This window comes from Daphnia carinata, chromosome 6 (genome assembly GCF_022539665.2).
Source record: "Daphnia carinata strain CSIRO-1 chromosome 6, CSIRO_AGI_Dcar_HiC_V3, whole genome shotgun sequence".
NCBI lineage: Eukaryota > Metazoa > Arthropoda > Branchiopoda > Diplostraca > Daphniidae > Daphnia > Daphnia carinata.
Window position 1 is genome coordinate 1151477 of NC_081336.1, and position 14951 is coordinate 1166427.

General features: G+C 38.9%; 4 protein-coding genes and 1 long non-coding RNA gene across 5 annotated transcripts; 1 reads left to right on the forward strand and 4 right to left on the reverse strand.

Moving 5' to 3' along the window:
• Positions 1-298: 298 nt before the first annotated feature.
• Positions 299-863, reverse strand: LOC130689453 (uncharacterized). Its single transcript, XR_009000741.2, has 4 exons — positions 756-863; positions 574-674; positions 444-507; positions 299-378 (listed from the first exon to the last, which is right to left on the reverse strand). It is a non-coding gene; the product is annotated as an uncharacterized LOC130689453 (long non-coding RNA).
• Positions 864-3423: 2560 nt separating this feature from the next.
• On the forward strand, positions 3424-7145 carry LOC130689426 (vascular endothelial growth factor receptor 1-like). The gene is made up of 15 exons (XM_057512380.2): positions 3424-3690; positions 3752-3905; positions 3970-4142; positions 4218-4371; positions 4427-4621; positions 4689-4865; positions 4942-5018; positions 5085-5354; positions 5427-5568; positions 5642-5869; positions 5950-6147; positions 6218-6384; positions 6450-6569; positions 6640-6769; positions 6829-7145. The coding sequence occupies exons 1-15, from the start codon at positions 3424-3426 to the stop codon at positions 7143-7145; spliced, it is 2769 nt and encodes a 922-aa protein (XP_057368363.2).
• A 1630-nt stretch (positions 7146-8775) lies between these two features.
• Positions 8776-9779, reverse strand: LOC130689443 (ATP synthase subunit g, mitochondrial-like). Its single transcript, XM_057512400.2, has 3 exons — positions 9623-9779; positions 9195-9355; positions 8776-9122 (listed from the first exon to the last, which is right to left on the reverse strand). The coding sequence occupies exons 1-3, from the start codon at positions 9672-9674 to the stop codon at positions 9024-9026; spliced, it is 312 nt and encodes a 103-aa protein (XP_057368383.1). The 5' UTR covers positions 9675-9779; the 3' UTR covers positions 8776-9023.
• Positions 9780-10233: 454 nt separating this feature from the next.
• LOC130689434 (vitamin D3 receptor-like) lies at positions 10234-12072 on the reverse strand. Its single transcript, XM_057512390.1, has 6 exons — positions 11951-12072; positions 11591-11795; positions 11187-11522; positions 10999-11121; positions 10679-10933; positions 10234-10625 (listed from the first exon to the last, which is right to left on the reverse strand). The coding sequence occupies exons 1-6, from the start codon at positions 11968-11970 to the stop codon at positions 10365-10367; spliced, it is 1200 nt and encodes a 399-aa protein (XP_057368373.1). The 5' UTR covers positions 11971-12072; the 3' UTR covers positions 10234-10364.
• A 575-nt stretch (positions 12073-12647) lies between these two features.
• Positions 12648-14718, reverse strand: LOC130689435 (guanine nucleotide-binding protein subunit beta-2-like). The gene is made up of 8 exons (XM_057512391.2): positions 14541-14718; positions 14304-14449; positions 13844-13977; positions 13650-13778; positions 13355-13593; positions 13211-13291; positions 13010-13145; positions 12648-12931 (listed from the first exon to the last, which is right to left on the reverse strand). The coding sequence occupies exons 1-8, from the start codon at positions 14610-14612 to the stop codon at positions 12825-12827; spliced, it is 1044 nt and encodes a 347-aa protein (XP_057368374.1). The 5' UTR covers positions 14613-14718; the 3' UTR covers positions 12648-12824.
• Between the last annotated feature and the right edge of the window lie 233 nt (positions 14719-14951).

Genomic DNA, 14951 nt, shown 5'->3' on the forward strand with positions numbered 1-14951 from the left:
ACCGTACAGTAGGGGCATGACCCCCTACGGGCTTATTATGAGTCAAGGGGAAACGGGGCTACGGAAAGGAAGGGAGCCCAGATATGCACTTCAATTTTTTAAATATTAAATACCATTTTAAAATGAGGATGTGAATAAAGTATGGAAATTCCATGTAGTGTATCCAATCATAATACTTTATTCAGGACCTTGCCCCAAACAAGGAACCTTTTCAGATCAAGCTTTATTATTTGTCTATAATAAGACAGTAAAACTCCATTAAGCATAAAAACTTTTGATTCATATATATATTTCATACCTTATATGATTCATAAGTTGATTGCTTAGCATATTTTTCTGAGAGAATCTTCGGAAGAGACACTGCAAATCATAACATACCTAATATATACCTCAACTTGGAATGTTATTGACAAATCATGAAAATTGACACTTTTGCTGCCAACCTTTCTTACATCTGGGATGGCTAGCCACAATGAGAATCTTTTCAAATTCACGACAACCATTCAGCTAGGAAAAGAAAGAAAATGTGTTGCAATAAAACATTTTTGCTGATTAATTTTATGTTTAGCTCACATAAGAGTGTTTTAGTAGAGAAATACTGGCATGGGAAATGAAAGCAGTATCTGGCCATTTTACAGTAGAGCAACGTGGTTGAGCACAATAATTCTTGAAAACTGAATGGATTTAAAAAATTTGTTTGGTTAATGTTGAAGTATAGGTTAAATTCAACATGGAACTGTCAATTCACGGCTTACTTGGCATTGAAAGAGAGCACTTTGGTATTTCTGTCACAAGTGTTCCATCTTTTTCCTAGTGAAACATAAAATGAAGTATTTCCCATTGAACACTCTTAGAGAAAATGAATGTAGCCTTTTTACAATTTATTAAACTGTTGATATTACGAATCTGAATAAAACAACGGAACTCATCACTATCAATTAAGATATCCAAACAATATGCCTCAAAAGTTTTAACCTTTGTTGTACACCAACCTTTAGGTTCCTTGTCTTACACTGCTTGGTACATACCAAAAGGAATAGTGAATGCTAATTGACGGTAATTAGTTATTTAATTAACGAAACGTAACAACATAAGAAAGTTCGGACTGCTGTCTGCCAAAACCCAGGAGAGGAAATTAGATCTACATTGTTGCCAGTTTACTCTTTCCCCTTCTTCTGCGCCATGGGAAACCCAAATCCAAACAGAAATTCGCCACTCGCGTGAAATTGCGTGGTTATTGATGAGTTATTGACTTTTTTAATCATTGCCTGAAAATCAATAAAAAAAATTCAAGAACTCTTGCATCTATGCCAGAATCAGAATGCCAAGGACAGTACTCCAACAGCGGTAGGCAAAGCACAGATGACAAAAAAAAAGTCCATTACCTTTTATCGACTTACGTTTAATCCATTTGTTATGTTTGCAATACATTCTTTACCTCGGGTTTCATTGCCTGCATTGAAATGTACGCTGACGGCACAACTATCCTCACGAATTAACTGAAAACTTATCTCTCCTGTCTTCTGCGTAATACGTGCAGACTTTCTTCCTCTGGCTTCCGCTGGACCTGTCATATAGTAGTCTCTTGCAACTGGGCATCAGCCTTCAGTATTCGTTAACACCGTTCCCATGCGCCTTTTCCAAAGAAACCTCCCTGGGAGTTCACCCTAGAATGAAAATACTATTAAACACAAAAAGCAAAAGCTTGTCGTTCTTAAACCGATCTTTCACTAATGGACAGGGAGTAAACGGCCCATATCTAGTTCGTGAGAAACGTCCAAACTTTTGAAATGTCAGACAGCCAACAAGATGTAAATCAATAATAGGAAAACAAGTCTATCTACAACATACTGTTCCTTTTTATCCGGTACCGATGAGTTACATCCATCTTTGACAAAATACTGTTTGATCAATGTCGTTATCGCGTCTCAGCGGTCGTTTTCATCACAGGCCAATGTAAAATGTAAACAGCACCAGAGCACTAACTTAAAAGCTCTTACGTTTCCAAGTTCAAACTTTGCAGAGGCGATTTAGCTACAGCATGACTAACGTAAACCTGTAACAAAAAACAAAACATAGTTAAGTTTTCGGCATAAGATGAGAGTATTTCGTTACAAAAATAAGCCGTGCCAATTGACATGGTAGTGTAACTGAGAACCGTTCGGCGGATTGATAGTATGGACACTTTACATTTTTTTATGCGGGGTGTTTCCAGTACACAATTTTTCTGTGTAAATTACCAATACGTCTACGTCCTGGAAATCGATTATGCTGCCAAGAGTTTTCAGCATTTCCTGCATTGAAGGTGATGTACTCCACAAACACTTATTTTTACGCATCAAATATTCCATACAAAATAAGGGGGAAAAATGCAATAAGTTTTAAAAACAGTCAAATAAAAACCAGCACTTCTCATTTTATACGCCTATAAAAAAAGAATTTAGTAGTGTTCTTACTATGATGGCTTACATTCATGCAAATGAAACTAACAATCTTCATGTGGCAATTGAAAAAATATGATTAAAAAAAATGGTAGACAGTGTAGCACCATTATGTTAAACACTGTACCTCGTTGGCAATGAAAACTCCTTGAAGTAGAAACACCAAATGAACGGCATGAAGCAAATTTTAATGGCCTGTCGCTTCCTATTTCCTTCATGGATGAATTAAGTGACAGGGCATAACCGCCGATATAAGGGCTGTGAAAGTAATCAACGGTATTGCCACAGCAGATCCAACTACGAAAGGCAATTCAGTGGACAACGTACCCCAAGTTTTCGACTGGACCAAACATCCGGATTAAGTCAATCGAGAACTATTGGGCGCTACGTGTCACTTGACAGCGAGCCACGGAACCTGTAAATCTACAATTACTAGTTACGCGGATGATTTTTGATACCGAAGTTCCGAACTGGGCAATTCAAAAGTGGTTTGCCAGCTATCGGGAAATGAGGATTACTCCCGTTTGTAACACAACAAGTGCGAATCGTGAAGGTCTGCACAAATAACACGAGGATTAATGTTTCATAAAAGTTATCGGATCATATTTGCTGTTGATCGCATAGACTTACCAGGCTTTCATAAAGAACTCGTTACTGCTTTCTATGGTTCAGTACGCGCATATCCGGTTTGTCTCTATAGGGAAGCTATCCAGCGGAAAAATCGGTTAGTCGTCATCGTAACGGCCCAGCCTCTTATCGATTCGACCTATAACTTGCTCTTTTTTGGTAGTCCAGTGAAGGAGACTATCGCATTTGGTGGACGTAAGGTCTAGTGGTACAAGGTCTTTTAGTTCACGTGGCATTCCAACTTTTACGCTTGCTGGTGAAAGCTCGTGAACGCAAATTTGTTAATTTCGAGAGCCATTGTGAAATCGCAAATAATCTTTGTGTTAAACAAAAAAAATATATATAAATCAACCAAATGTTCAGTTTAGAATATAATTATTACTCCAATTACGGGTTTCTGATGCCCCACGGCTCAGTGAAGTCGCTGATTTTAACATTTTGCTTCATCCTAGTTGTCAGTCGAAGTGGTGCGCAACGGTTACAGATGATTCCAAGTGTCGAGGAGCAGGTAGTCGAAGCAAACACCACGCTTACACTAACTTGTGTTTACAACTATAACGATGGTTTGGAGAACAGCAGCATTTCATGGATGTTACCTGCCTATCTGCAAAATTTCCCAGAAGTAAAATAAATGATTAGTATAACTTACATAGTTGGTGCTTTTAACTTCATTTTTTAACTAGAAAAGCGAAGCTAATAGTCGTCTTCAAATTACATATCATGGGAACAGCACACACTTAGTAACAATTATGACGTTACAAGAAATCGGGCCGAAAGATTCGGGAAAATACGGTTGTATCGGAGAAGATCGAATCGATCAACATGTCTATGTTTATAGTTGGTTAAAATTGCATTTAACGAATGAGTCTAGCATTTAACGAAGCTGCTATTGTCGAACTAGGCGAAGGAATTTTCATCTTTATGGACAACGGAGAAAATGTCAAAGACTTCTATTCCTCTAAACAAGGTGATACTCTTCACATCCCCTGCAAGCCCACCCATCCAAACGTGAAAGTGTCTTTGAACCTTGTACGACAATGGGCAAGCAAAGAATGGGCAGACGACATCTCAAAAGTAAAACAAAGGCAAAGCTTTCAAATAAAAACGACGCCGTCATTGCCAAAAAAAAAAAAATCAAATTCTCAATAGGATTTACTATCCGTTCCGGATTCAAACTGGTCGTTTAATAGCGATATTGGACTGATTCTACGCAATACAAAGATCAGTGATTCTGGCTACTACCAATGCGTTGGCACAATGAATGATGTTTCTAATTATGAAAATTTTAGGATTATCGTAAAAGGTAGCTAAGATTTTCATAAACGAAACTGACTAACCTTAAAGTTAAAATGTTGTAGGGATGGAATTGACCCGAATTGGCGATGCCGACGATCCGCTAGAAGGAAGCAACGTCACGTTAATTTGCCTCATCCACACCGATGGAGAGATTAACAATGAAATGCGAAAGGGGTTCCCTTCACCACCTGAATGGTACTACAGGATAAACGATACCGGCCCCATGCAAGTTATTAATAAAACTAATCCACCTAAAGGTAAATTAAAAGTACATTTAATTTTAAATTACTTTCTTTCTTTTTTACCTTGCTTTACTGTCATCAGGAATTCAAACGAAGAAAGAATACGAAGTAAAGTTGATGCGGCATCTCCATGGCTTCTACGAAAGTCGCTTGGACCTGATAGACGTGAATATTTTAAGTCCCTACACCAACTTTGAATGCAAATCATCTATTCAAAAAAGAATAACAGAATCCAAAACGATTTCCTTTGGAATCAAAGGTAAGTTTACCTTCTAGATTACGCCTTTTTTCGATTATTCTTCAAGTCTTCATAATTGGTTGTTTTCTTTCTCCAGTTAGGTTAGAAGAAGGAAGATCTAAAAATTTAACCTGTATCATAGCATCAAAAGATATTCAAATCAAATGGCTTAAGGTAAACATTTTCAACAACATTTTTAACATACCATGTTTCTCTGTTCTAACTAATGGCATTCGACAGGATGATAAACCATACACAGGTGAAATCTATTCTACTGCGAACATTTCTATCTTACCATTGAAAGGAATCAAGAATGAAATCGGTGTTTACGCTTGCCAATGGAACAACAGTTTGGGACAAGTGGGTTTCAGGAATTTTACCCTCTTTCTGTCTGACGAGACATCTTCGGAAATGGAAACCTATTACACTACCATAATTACGTTTGCAGTCATTCTGGCAGTCTTGCTTGCTCTAGGGATCGGCATCAGCGTTAAACTCTACTTCGATTTGGTGAGGATTTTAAATTATTACGATTTTATTAAAAGGAGAGACAAAAAAGAAAACTTCATTAACGCACAACAGAAAAAACAAGTATTTCCCGGAGCTAAAAAATTACTCGAAGGAAATGTCAAAGAAATCAATCCCCAATTCTCAATTGAAGAACAAACTGAGCTGCTTCCCTACGACAAAGCCTGGGAATTTCCAAGATGTCGTTTGACACTCGGTTTGTTTTTGCTTTTCTGTCTTAGAAGAAACAAACAAACAAAAAAAAAACTGATTGAAAATTTGGTAAAAAGGAGTGCAGCTAGGATCGGGCTGTTTCGGAAGAGTCGTTAAAGGAGAAGCGATTGGGATCAAAGGCTCGCGTGAAACTGTTAGAACGGTGGCTGTCAAAATGGTAAGGTCACAAACAAATGTCGCTGCGATGGAATCTCTCGTTAGCGAACTGAAAATCCTCATCCATTTGGGATCTCATCTAAACGTTGTCAATTTACTCGGAGCCTGTACCAAAAAAATCACCAAAGGTATTTGAGTCATAACGAAGACTTTCCCGTTGTTGCGGGAAATTCTAACAGGTATCCCTTCCCTATTTTTAAACTTAAAGGAGAGCTTTTGATTATTGTCGAGTATTGCCGATTCGGCAATTTGCAAACGTACTTGATGAAGCATCGGAATAGTTTCATCAACCTGTTGGACGAGTTTGGGAACATGAAACCGGATAGCGAAACGGAGGATCTACAAGCACCAATTTTACCGGATATTTTCTCGTTTGATAGAAATTCAATCGCTGACGAGAATCCAGGTGAGTTTTTTTTTCTACTACTCAGTGAAATATTTAGAATTCTGATCGTTAAACTTTTTCCTTACGTTAGCCCAATCACCGTTCTATTCCACCACCGATACAGAGGCACCAGAATGGTGGAACTATGGTCACCAGGAAGAACAGGCCACTGCCACAAACAAAGCAATTTCCACCCGTGATCTGATTTCATGGTCTTTCCAAATTGCGCGGGGAATGGACTACTTGGCTAGTAAAAAAGTATGTGTTATCTTACGTTCTTTTCGTCCTCGTAATGTAGCAAATTGCAAGTTCTTGCTGTCAAGGTTCTTCACGGTGATTTGGCAGCTCGCAACGTTTTGTTGGCTGACGAAGGAGTTGTCAAAGTGGCTGACTTTGGAATGGCCAAGAAAATGTATTACGAAGGCAACTACGAAAGGGCAGAGGTGCTTTAATTTACTACTCAAAACCTGAAAATTTTTATTGAATATTTACCAAGTATTTTTTTATCGAAAGGGACTGATGCCGGTAAAATGGATGGCTATTGAATCCCTCACTGCTCGTATTTTCTCCAGCCAGTCGGACGTCTGGTCATTTGGTGTTTTACTTTGGGAGCTCTTCACCTTAGGCGAAGTTCCATACCCTGGTTAGAAAAACAAATGTAAAATCAAGCAGCTGATACGAACTTGAAATTTTTTTTTTAAGGAATGGATGTTGGTCATTTACTTATCAAAGAAATCAAAAGTGGTTACCGTATGGAGAAGCCAGATAATGCGCCGAATTTCTTCGGAGTAATTATGGCAAACTGCTGGAAAACGGAGCCTAATGAACGTCCAACGTTTCGCCAACTGGAGGAAATGATCAACAGTCACATGGAGTCTTCTGTTAGCTGCCATTATTTAAATTTAAGCCTTCCCTATGGAAAATTTAATGAAGAAGATACAGCGACTCCAACCGATGTGTTTGGAATAACAAAATTGTTAAAGGGATCGACACATTCTTTGGCAAAAGACACCAAATGACAAATTTTAAGTATGTCACATGGATTCCAATGTAAGCTAGACAAGCCCTGCCTTTTGTCTGTCGAATTTTCTAAAAACCTGGTGGGGATTTATCTCTAGAACTTAACAAAGAAAATTTTACTTGCGCTCATCAAGGAAATTACTGTTATGGGAACATAGCTGGTGGTTTACAGGGGGACACGTTCACGTTTTTGTTTTCAGTCGTCATTTTCTACACCGCACCAAAAATCAAACATTCGAATTCTTATAACGTTTGCTTGGAAACAAATAGTATGTTTATCATCTCTCGTTTAGCTAATTTAGTTCATCAACACTAATCGCAGAAGCGGATACATTTGTACACCTTGTGCGAACCGACTTGTTTTCGTGGCTCTTAATGTTAACATTTTCCTTATCTCCTCTGCAATGGCCATGACTGACATAAAAAACTTTAATATTTATATTTCTTAAAATTTAACAAAAGACTTCATTCAGTCGAATAGATTAGACAATAAGAGCAACAAATACCTCATCCTATCTAAACATTACATTTCCAGCAGGCAGTATAATGCCTCATTATACATTTAATTCTTAAATTAAAGTAAGTTGACATTCCAAAAACATCCTACCTTCCAATTAGGGCCAAGTAACATCTGAATTGCTATGTTGAAACCTTGATGAAAGTTTTGAGTACGGTTCCATTCTAACAGAGGTAATGCCTTTTCTGTTTTCTGAGTACAACGGTAAAATAAATCAGCTATGGTACAATAGTGGCAAGTTTTAAGTCATCTGTGGTGTTTCGGGGAAATAAAAATTGTGGAACATGAGCATGCTTTACTTTTCCATAAATTTTACTTGCATAAAACATCCAGATCTCTTCCTATGACTGTCATTGAACTAACACTCATTAATCAAAATTTACTCAGAGAACGTTGCTAGTTCGGTCTCCAGAAAGTCTTACGCCATTTTCGGGCAACTCGCTAACCATCTGGGCGCAAATGAGCTATATGAAAGAAAATTCTCGAACTGTTTGCAATCGCTGGATATACAGAAAATTTTCACCGCTCAATCCAAATTCCTACTGAAAATGCTAATGTTATTAACGTACCTAACAATTGAAAGTTGATAGAACTCCGGAGATTGGGGTGTGACACAGAATTTCATAAGTCAAACTTTGAACTGGAGACATGAAACTCGGTAACAAACAAGGCGCCAAACAGCGTGCGGAACTTAGCAATTTCGTATGAAAGCTGAACAGCATTGCCATACTATACGCAAGATCGCTTAATATAATTTTTTCTTCCTCCGTTAATCACTCCTTGCAGACCGTGTGGTTATTCGTAAGCTACAAACCCTCATTTTTCAAGAAAACTACCGTCATGAACCGTATATGATGAAAAAGTTGATTCAGGTATAGAAATATGCCCAGTTATACAAAGGATCCAAGTAAATAATTTTGATTGACTCACTTGGTTTGCAATAGTTTTAACCAAAAAGCTGATGACTCACGAAAACCCACCTGCATACATTTCGTATACTTCAGCAGGGAATATAATCGTCGAAGTCAGTTTCAACTTCAACTCCTACATGAAATGTGGTCGAAATTCAACCCAATGTTGCATTACTTTCATACGGTGGGTGATTCACAATATTCTTTTACAAAATCTATGCCCATTTTTCTGTTACAGATTGCCATGTCTCAAACAATAGCTTTTCATTGTGAACTGAAGTGACAAACTTGACAAGACTGATTATTCCAGCGTTCATGAACTAGATGAATATAAAATGTTTTACAAAAATGTGTTTGTCACATGAAGATGTTGATTTAATCCTTTATTTGTGTTGCTTACTGCAATTTTATCTACAAACAAAATCTGAACTGGGGTGGAGAATTCATGTTCAAACTTTGTATCCAACAATGCTTCCTTTGCCAATGCACTCTCCAACAAAGAACCAGAAAGCAATTTCAGCTGTGATCAGAGTGTTCAGCCAAGCATCCTGTGATTTAAATGAAAAAAAACTTAGACAATGTTCATCTCAATCGAATTTTGTCTTGGGTTGTTCAAATACCTTCACTGGAACTTGCTTCCATTTGCCAGTTTTGGCAGATTTGACAAGGCTTTGAAGACCTGACGTGATTTTTGGAATATCAGTTGGGGTAGGGGGGGCCAATTCAACTCGAGCATAATGCCAGAAGGTGTTCAGCTTTGGAGTTGAGTAATCGACAACACCTGAAAAAATTTACAAACAAGAGTTCATTCTTTAATTCAAAAAGTTAATTAAAAATAACACAAACACGGATATCAGGAAACGCAAATTTAGGCACTAAGAAGATCAGTATTTTTTTTTTTTTTTTTGCTTGGATCGAAACACGAAACCAAACGGGTGAAACGGATACCAAACCAGATGAGTTAAAAGACGAACTTAGTTTGTTCCACAAATGGATGCCATTCTGAACCTTTTTACTGAAAACAATATAGAACACGTAAATATATTACCCTTGATCAGTCCTGGGGCTTTCGCGGCTAAACCAGTCAGAGCCTTTGCCATTTTTCTTAAGTTAATTGGTGAAATCTGCACCGGCTCAAACAAGAGTTCCCAAGATGGACGCACGCAAGACTTCCAACTGGTGGAGAAAAAGTGAACTAAGGGAAGAAGTCAGCTGATATTTCTAAACAGTATCTTTACGGTTAATATTAAATACAATGCGTCGTAAGTTTATGAAATTTCACGTACTTGCTATTTTTTAAAATTAGAATCTTGCTTTTCTAGTTGATTAGCGCTTTCTTTTTCATTAGTTTAGTTAAACGCTTAAGACTGTCTTCCCGTCAGTGCTGCCACCAAACGATAACTGCATCTGGGAGAGCGGTTCATTCGAAGATTGCTGTAACGTTCTTCCATTTTTACTGAACGAGTACTGCACAGTTCAATATATAAGTTTTGAACGAAAGATTAATGTGTTATTTATTCCGAATTTCTGTAGACATTCATAATAAATTTTTCTATTATTATTCTTGTATTATTATAATTTTTTTAACATTTCATTGCTTGATTTCAAATTTTAAAGTACGAAAAAGTACGATACCTAGCTTTTGGAAATCAATAACTGTTATTTGAGGAAACTTCTGTATTTCATTTGATAATTAGAACTCAAAAATGAATAACAAAATAAGCTTGGCAATGAAATACAACGCCAGAATGATGGAAAATGCTCGTCGAATGTAACGGGTACAACACTGCTCAATCGTCTTCTTCGAAAAGGTGCAGAAAGGACAACGGAAGGGTCACGACATGTTCGATGAGCAAATAGATGGCTAACTTATCAGTCTGGGCACGGACAGAGATTCCCAATAGGGGTGGAGAACGTGCCATTAAGGTTTTCAGCCATCGTAGTTCGTCTGTACCATGGGGTCCATTCTTGGCGTATGACATGGCCACATTCATAACTGATTCTTGAAACACTTCAACACCCTCCGGTTCTTTTAGATCAGGTCTAGACGACTGTTTTAGTATGTTAAATAATGTGTGTTTGCTTTTCAAAAATAGAACAATACCTGAAGGATCCAGGTAGCAATTAAGATGGCAGCTTCAGTTTCATCCAACTTTAGGTCAGCTATGCGTTGCGCATAGCTGAAAAGTGGCGATAGCATTCCGAGCTCAGGTTGAGCTAGTACATCCGATCGAGTGAGCAGTTGTTCACCTCGCAAAGGAAAGCCCTGCCGAACCACATCGAACCTTAAGGCCGTTCTCAGGCAGAGAACTTCGATGCACGATCCTAGTAATAGGCAAATCTGGTCGTCTGTCGTAAACTTGAATAAGGCAAATAAATTGAAATTTGTTTTACATAAGTAACACAGGTAACTTTACAACTTACAGTGTTGAATCCAGCAAGCGCTTTGGCAAACGTTATCACCTTGCCTATGGTCGGTGTTAGCATGTCAGCCATATGAAGTGCAGCAAGGCAATTGATTTCAGTCGCGTGATTGAGGGAGTTGCTCTAAGAAAATGATGCTGGCCTTTAGTAAAACAGGATTGTCAAATGCACGTTTTCTAACACATTACTCGACTCGGACCGTTTCGTGTGAAAGTCTCCCGATAAGCTCGAACAATGGGGTTGAGCAGGTCGGTAATAGTATCAGGCATCGTGGGTTTAACTATCCGTCTTCTGGCAGATGACACCTTCAGGACTGGTATGACATTGCTTTCTTTCGCTAAACATTTCACTTTTTGACCTGATGGTACGTACATATGCGTCGAGTTTGAAACCATTCCCATGGCGATACATTTATCGTAACGACATTTCTGGCATTGGGTACGTGAAAATTTGTCGACTATACAATTGTTTCCCCAATCGCACGTATAGGTTCCTTTTTTTGAGAGACTTCGACGGAAAAAGCCCTGGAACAAAGTTTTGTCGTTATTCAGATTATTCTATCTTCATCCAGATTTACACCATCTGGCAATACCTTGCAGCCTTCACAAGTCCAACATTTGTAATGGCAACCGGTGGCATGGTCACCGCAAACGACGCACGGTTTCTCGATTTTTTCCTTAGTGTAACATCTGGTAAAGCTTTCTTCTTTCTTTTCAAACATTTTTTCACTACAAAGCAATGTTTCATCTTCGACATCCAATTTTTGGGCAAGCTCCTGGATAATGGAGTCAAACGGCCTACACGTTGGACATAAAGGCAGGTATAGTTATCGAACGCTGAAACCACAATCATTCAGAGATCAAACAAGTCTCGACTATAGAGCAACTGTCACAGTGAATCATTTTGGGCAATTAAAAAAACTGAAATGATCAATAAATAATGGCTTGCTTACGGAAAAGAGCGGGGCATCATTTTGTCTCGGAAGAATTCAGTTTGAAACCACGAGGAAGAAAGAAAGAAAAAACAAACAAAACAAACAAAACCTATTCCCCGACTTAACCCAAAAGTTTGTATCACGAGGCTGGTCGTATACTGAAGTCGTCTGTAACTGAATTAGTTGGAACAAATTTCCGCTGTGGCGCTGATTACGTCATCAGCTACGTCCAGCAACGCACATTTTGCCAAAACAAAATATGGTAATAATGGAAAATTAGAAAACAAAGCTTTGAGTTCAGCACTCCGTATTCTAACTATATCTAGTAAAAGTAGCCAATGGTAAATTTCCATGAAAGAGTTTTAATCAGGAAGACAATCAAAAGTTTACCTTAATGATACCTGTCTCGACAGGGGGGCGTTTATAGAGAAACTATTGCTAATGAAATTTGTATGTGTTTTTTTGAAGTACAGTACTTAAACGTTCTTCTGTTAACAAACCCTCCATTGGTATGACAGCTCAGTATAGCATTTGTTCTTGACTCAAGTAAGCCTTGAAATTTGATGGAATTTCGATGCCAATATTAAGATTATTGAGAATGTATTTTCCTGAGCTAGGAAGGGGACGTACAGTAATGATAGAAATTCTATCCGTTGGACAAGAATAAAAAATCATTGAATCACGTCCAAATGGTCAATGTGTAGCCCGGGTGAAAGATGTTTCTGTTGTGATATATTATTAAGCTTTTACCGTAGAATGGGAGTGAATTAGAATTGAACAAGGGAATAGGAAGAGGTAAATAGCGAAAAAATAAGGATCATTCTAAGTGATTGCGTCTGATAGAATTTTGGTTTTTTCTTCCAGCCCAACTTAACGATGTTCGAGGCATGGTTTATCCCCAAACCCGGACTGCATTGTCCCAGGAAGACGTAGCAACGCCGATACCGCTGTCGGCCACTGAGAGGCCGGTAATTCGGTTTTCATGTCCTTGAAGGTTTCCTGTTTTTAGTGACGATCAAATCGATCGCAATTCCGTTAGTTACTTTAGTTAGTTCATCGCCTTAATGTTATTAGTACCATTATGCTCTCCTTTGAGAAGATCCCATAGGTGAACCGTCGAGTCATCCGAGCCAGCTAAAAGAATTCGGCCTGACTGGGACACGCTGCAGCAAGTCAGGCTGGAATTGGCAGTAGGAGGCCGATAAACAAATACCTGTGTGATGGTGTGATAAATTATCAAGAATCCTGATTAGATTAATAAATGAATGTTCTTCGTACTTGCTGATCGGATCGGATGTCGAAAAGGCGGGCAGTTTTATCTTCGGATGCAGACACAAACGCTTGGCCAGAAGGATGAAACTACAATTTCATTTGATTATAGCTCAAAATTAAATGCACCATTTCTATTTGCTAAAAACTTACACAAACAGAGTTGACATCGGCTTCATGCCCAAAGAAAGTTTGCACGCATTTGAGCGTACGGACATCCCACAATTTGATACATCGATCAACGGAGCCAGTGACGATGAGATTCAGCTCAGCTTTAAGTGACATGGAGCAAACATCACCGACGTGCGCTGGTGTTTGGTCGAGTTTCTTGCCGGCCTCCAAATCCCAGACAGTTATCATCATATCACCAGATCCAGTTACAATCTTGCTATCTATGGAATTTATACATTTAACTCAGATCATAACCTAATGCAATCACGTTTCTCACCTTCCAAGAATCGACAGGTGGAAAGAAAACCTTCGTAACCCGCTAATTCTCTTGTGATTTTTGCCGTTCCGGAACTATCACGATTGTTGACGTCGTAAACGGTGCACATGTTGTCCATGCCTCCGCAAGCTGTGGGAAGTTCATCAAAGAATAATCTATAGAATCAGTACCATAAATCTGAGCAAGTCATTTACCAACGTAATTGCCCGAAGGAGCAAACACGGAACACATGACCCATGCCGATCTCAAAGGGATGACCTGGATCTTATTGCCAGTCCACGTGTCCCAGACGATCAGCTTACCATCGAGTGAACCGGACACGAGATGTCTATTGAAGGAGAAAAAAACAAATTGAAACAAACGAAAAGAAAAATCGATCCCCCTTTCCAACATCCCATCTCCGTAATGGCTATTATAGCATTCGGGGGATCAGGGTGCTAATCCTGTTTGTCATTTCAAAAGTACGTTGACCTTTTACTTATACATCTGTTACAAGGAACCTAGATGTACGGCTTCTACAAAAATAGCTCCGTTGCTTAATAAATATGGCCTGTAAAATTAGGCCATATGTTAAAAACTGATTGAGATCAACAGTATATCGGTTTTTATAGGGATTCGAAACAAGAAGAATTTATTTAATTCTAAATTACATACCTCGAATCACCGGAATAATGGCACGATGTGACTTTGTTGATGTGGCCCTTGAGCATCCGCCTGGTTGTAGCCTTGATCCTTGGCAAATCCTCGGCGCTGGACGTGGCGGCTTCCAGTGTTATATCTGAGAAACCCTTTTGCAAGCCCTATACATTCGCGTAATTAGCAAACAAAAAGAGCGAAAAGATTTCATTTTTCGTAATCCAAGTCGATTCGCAGATAATTGGTATGGTATACCTTGCATTGCTCTATAAGAGCCTGCAGCTCCTGTTTCAGCGCGGCCGTTTCGGGATCGTCTTTAGGTGGCATGGCGAACGGCGGTTGTGACGACTCGGAGACAAGACAACACAGCAGAGGCCGGGGAGCACTGCAGCGGCTGATCACCGATTGACAAACATCAGCAGTCAAATGGAAAAAGGAAATATCTACAAGAAGGAGAGGGGTGCAAGGAACAATGTGAACCTTAATCAAATTAGCAACTATAAGGTCGGGTATGTAACTCCCAAGGATCCGGCTGCGCAGCAAATCCAATTGAATGCGCCGGGACCTACAAGTGTGACAAGAAGCTTAAGGGATGTCATTGAGAAGCCATCCAAAACCATTCCGGCTAGCAGCAAAAGAGCAGACTAGCAACTGAACTATTTTCCT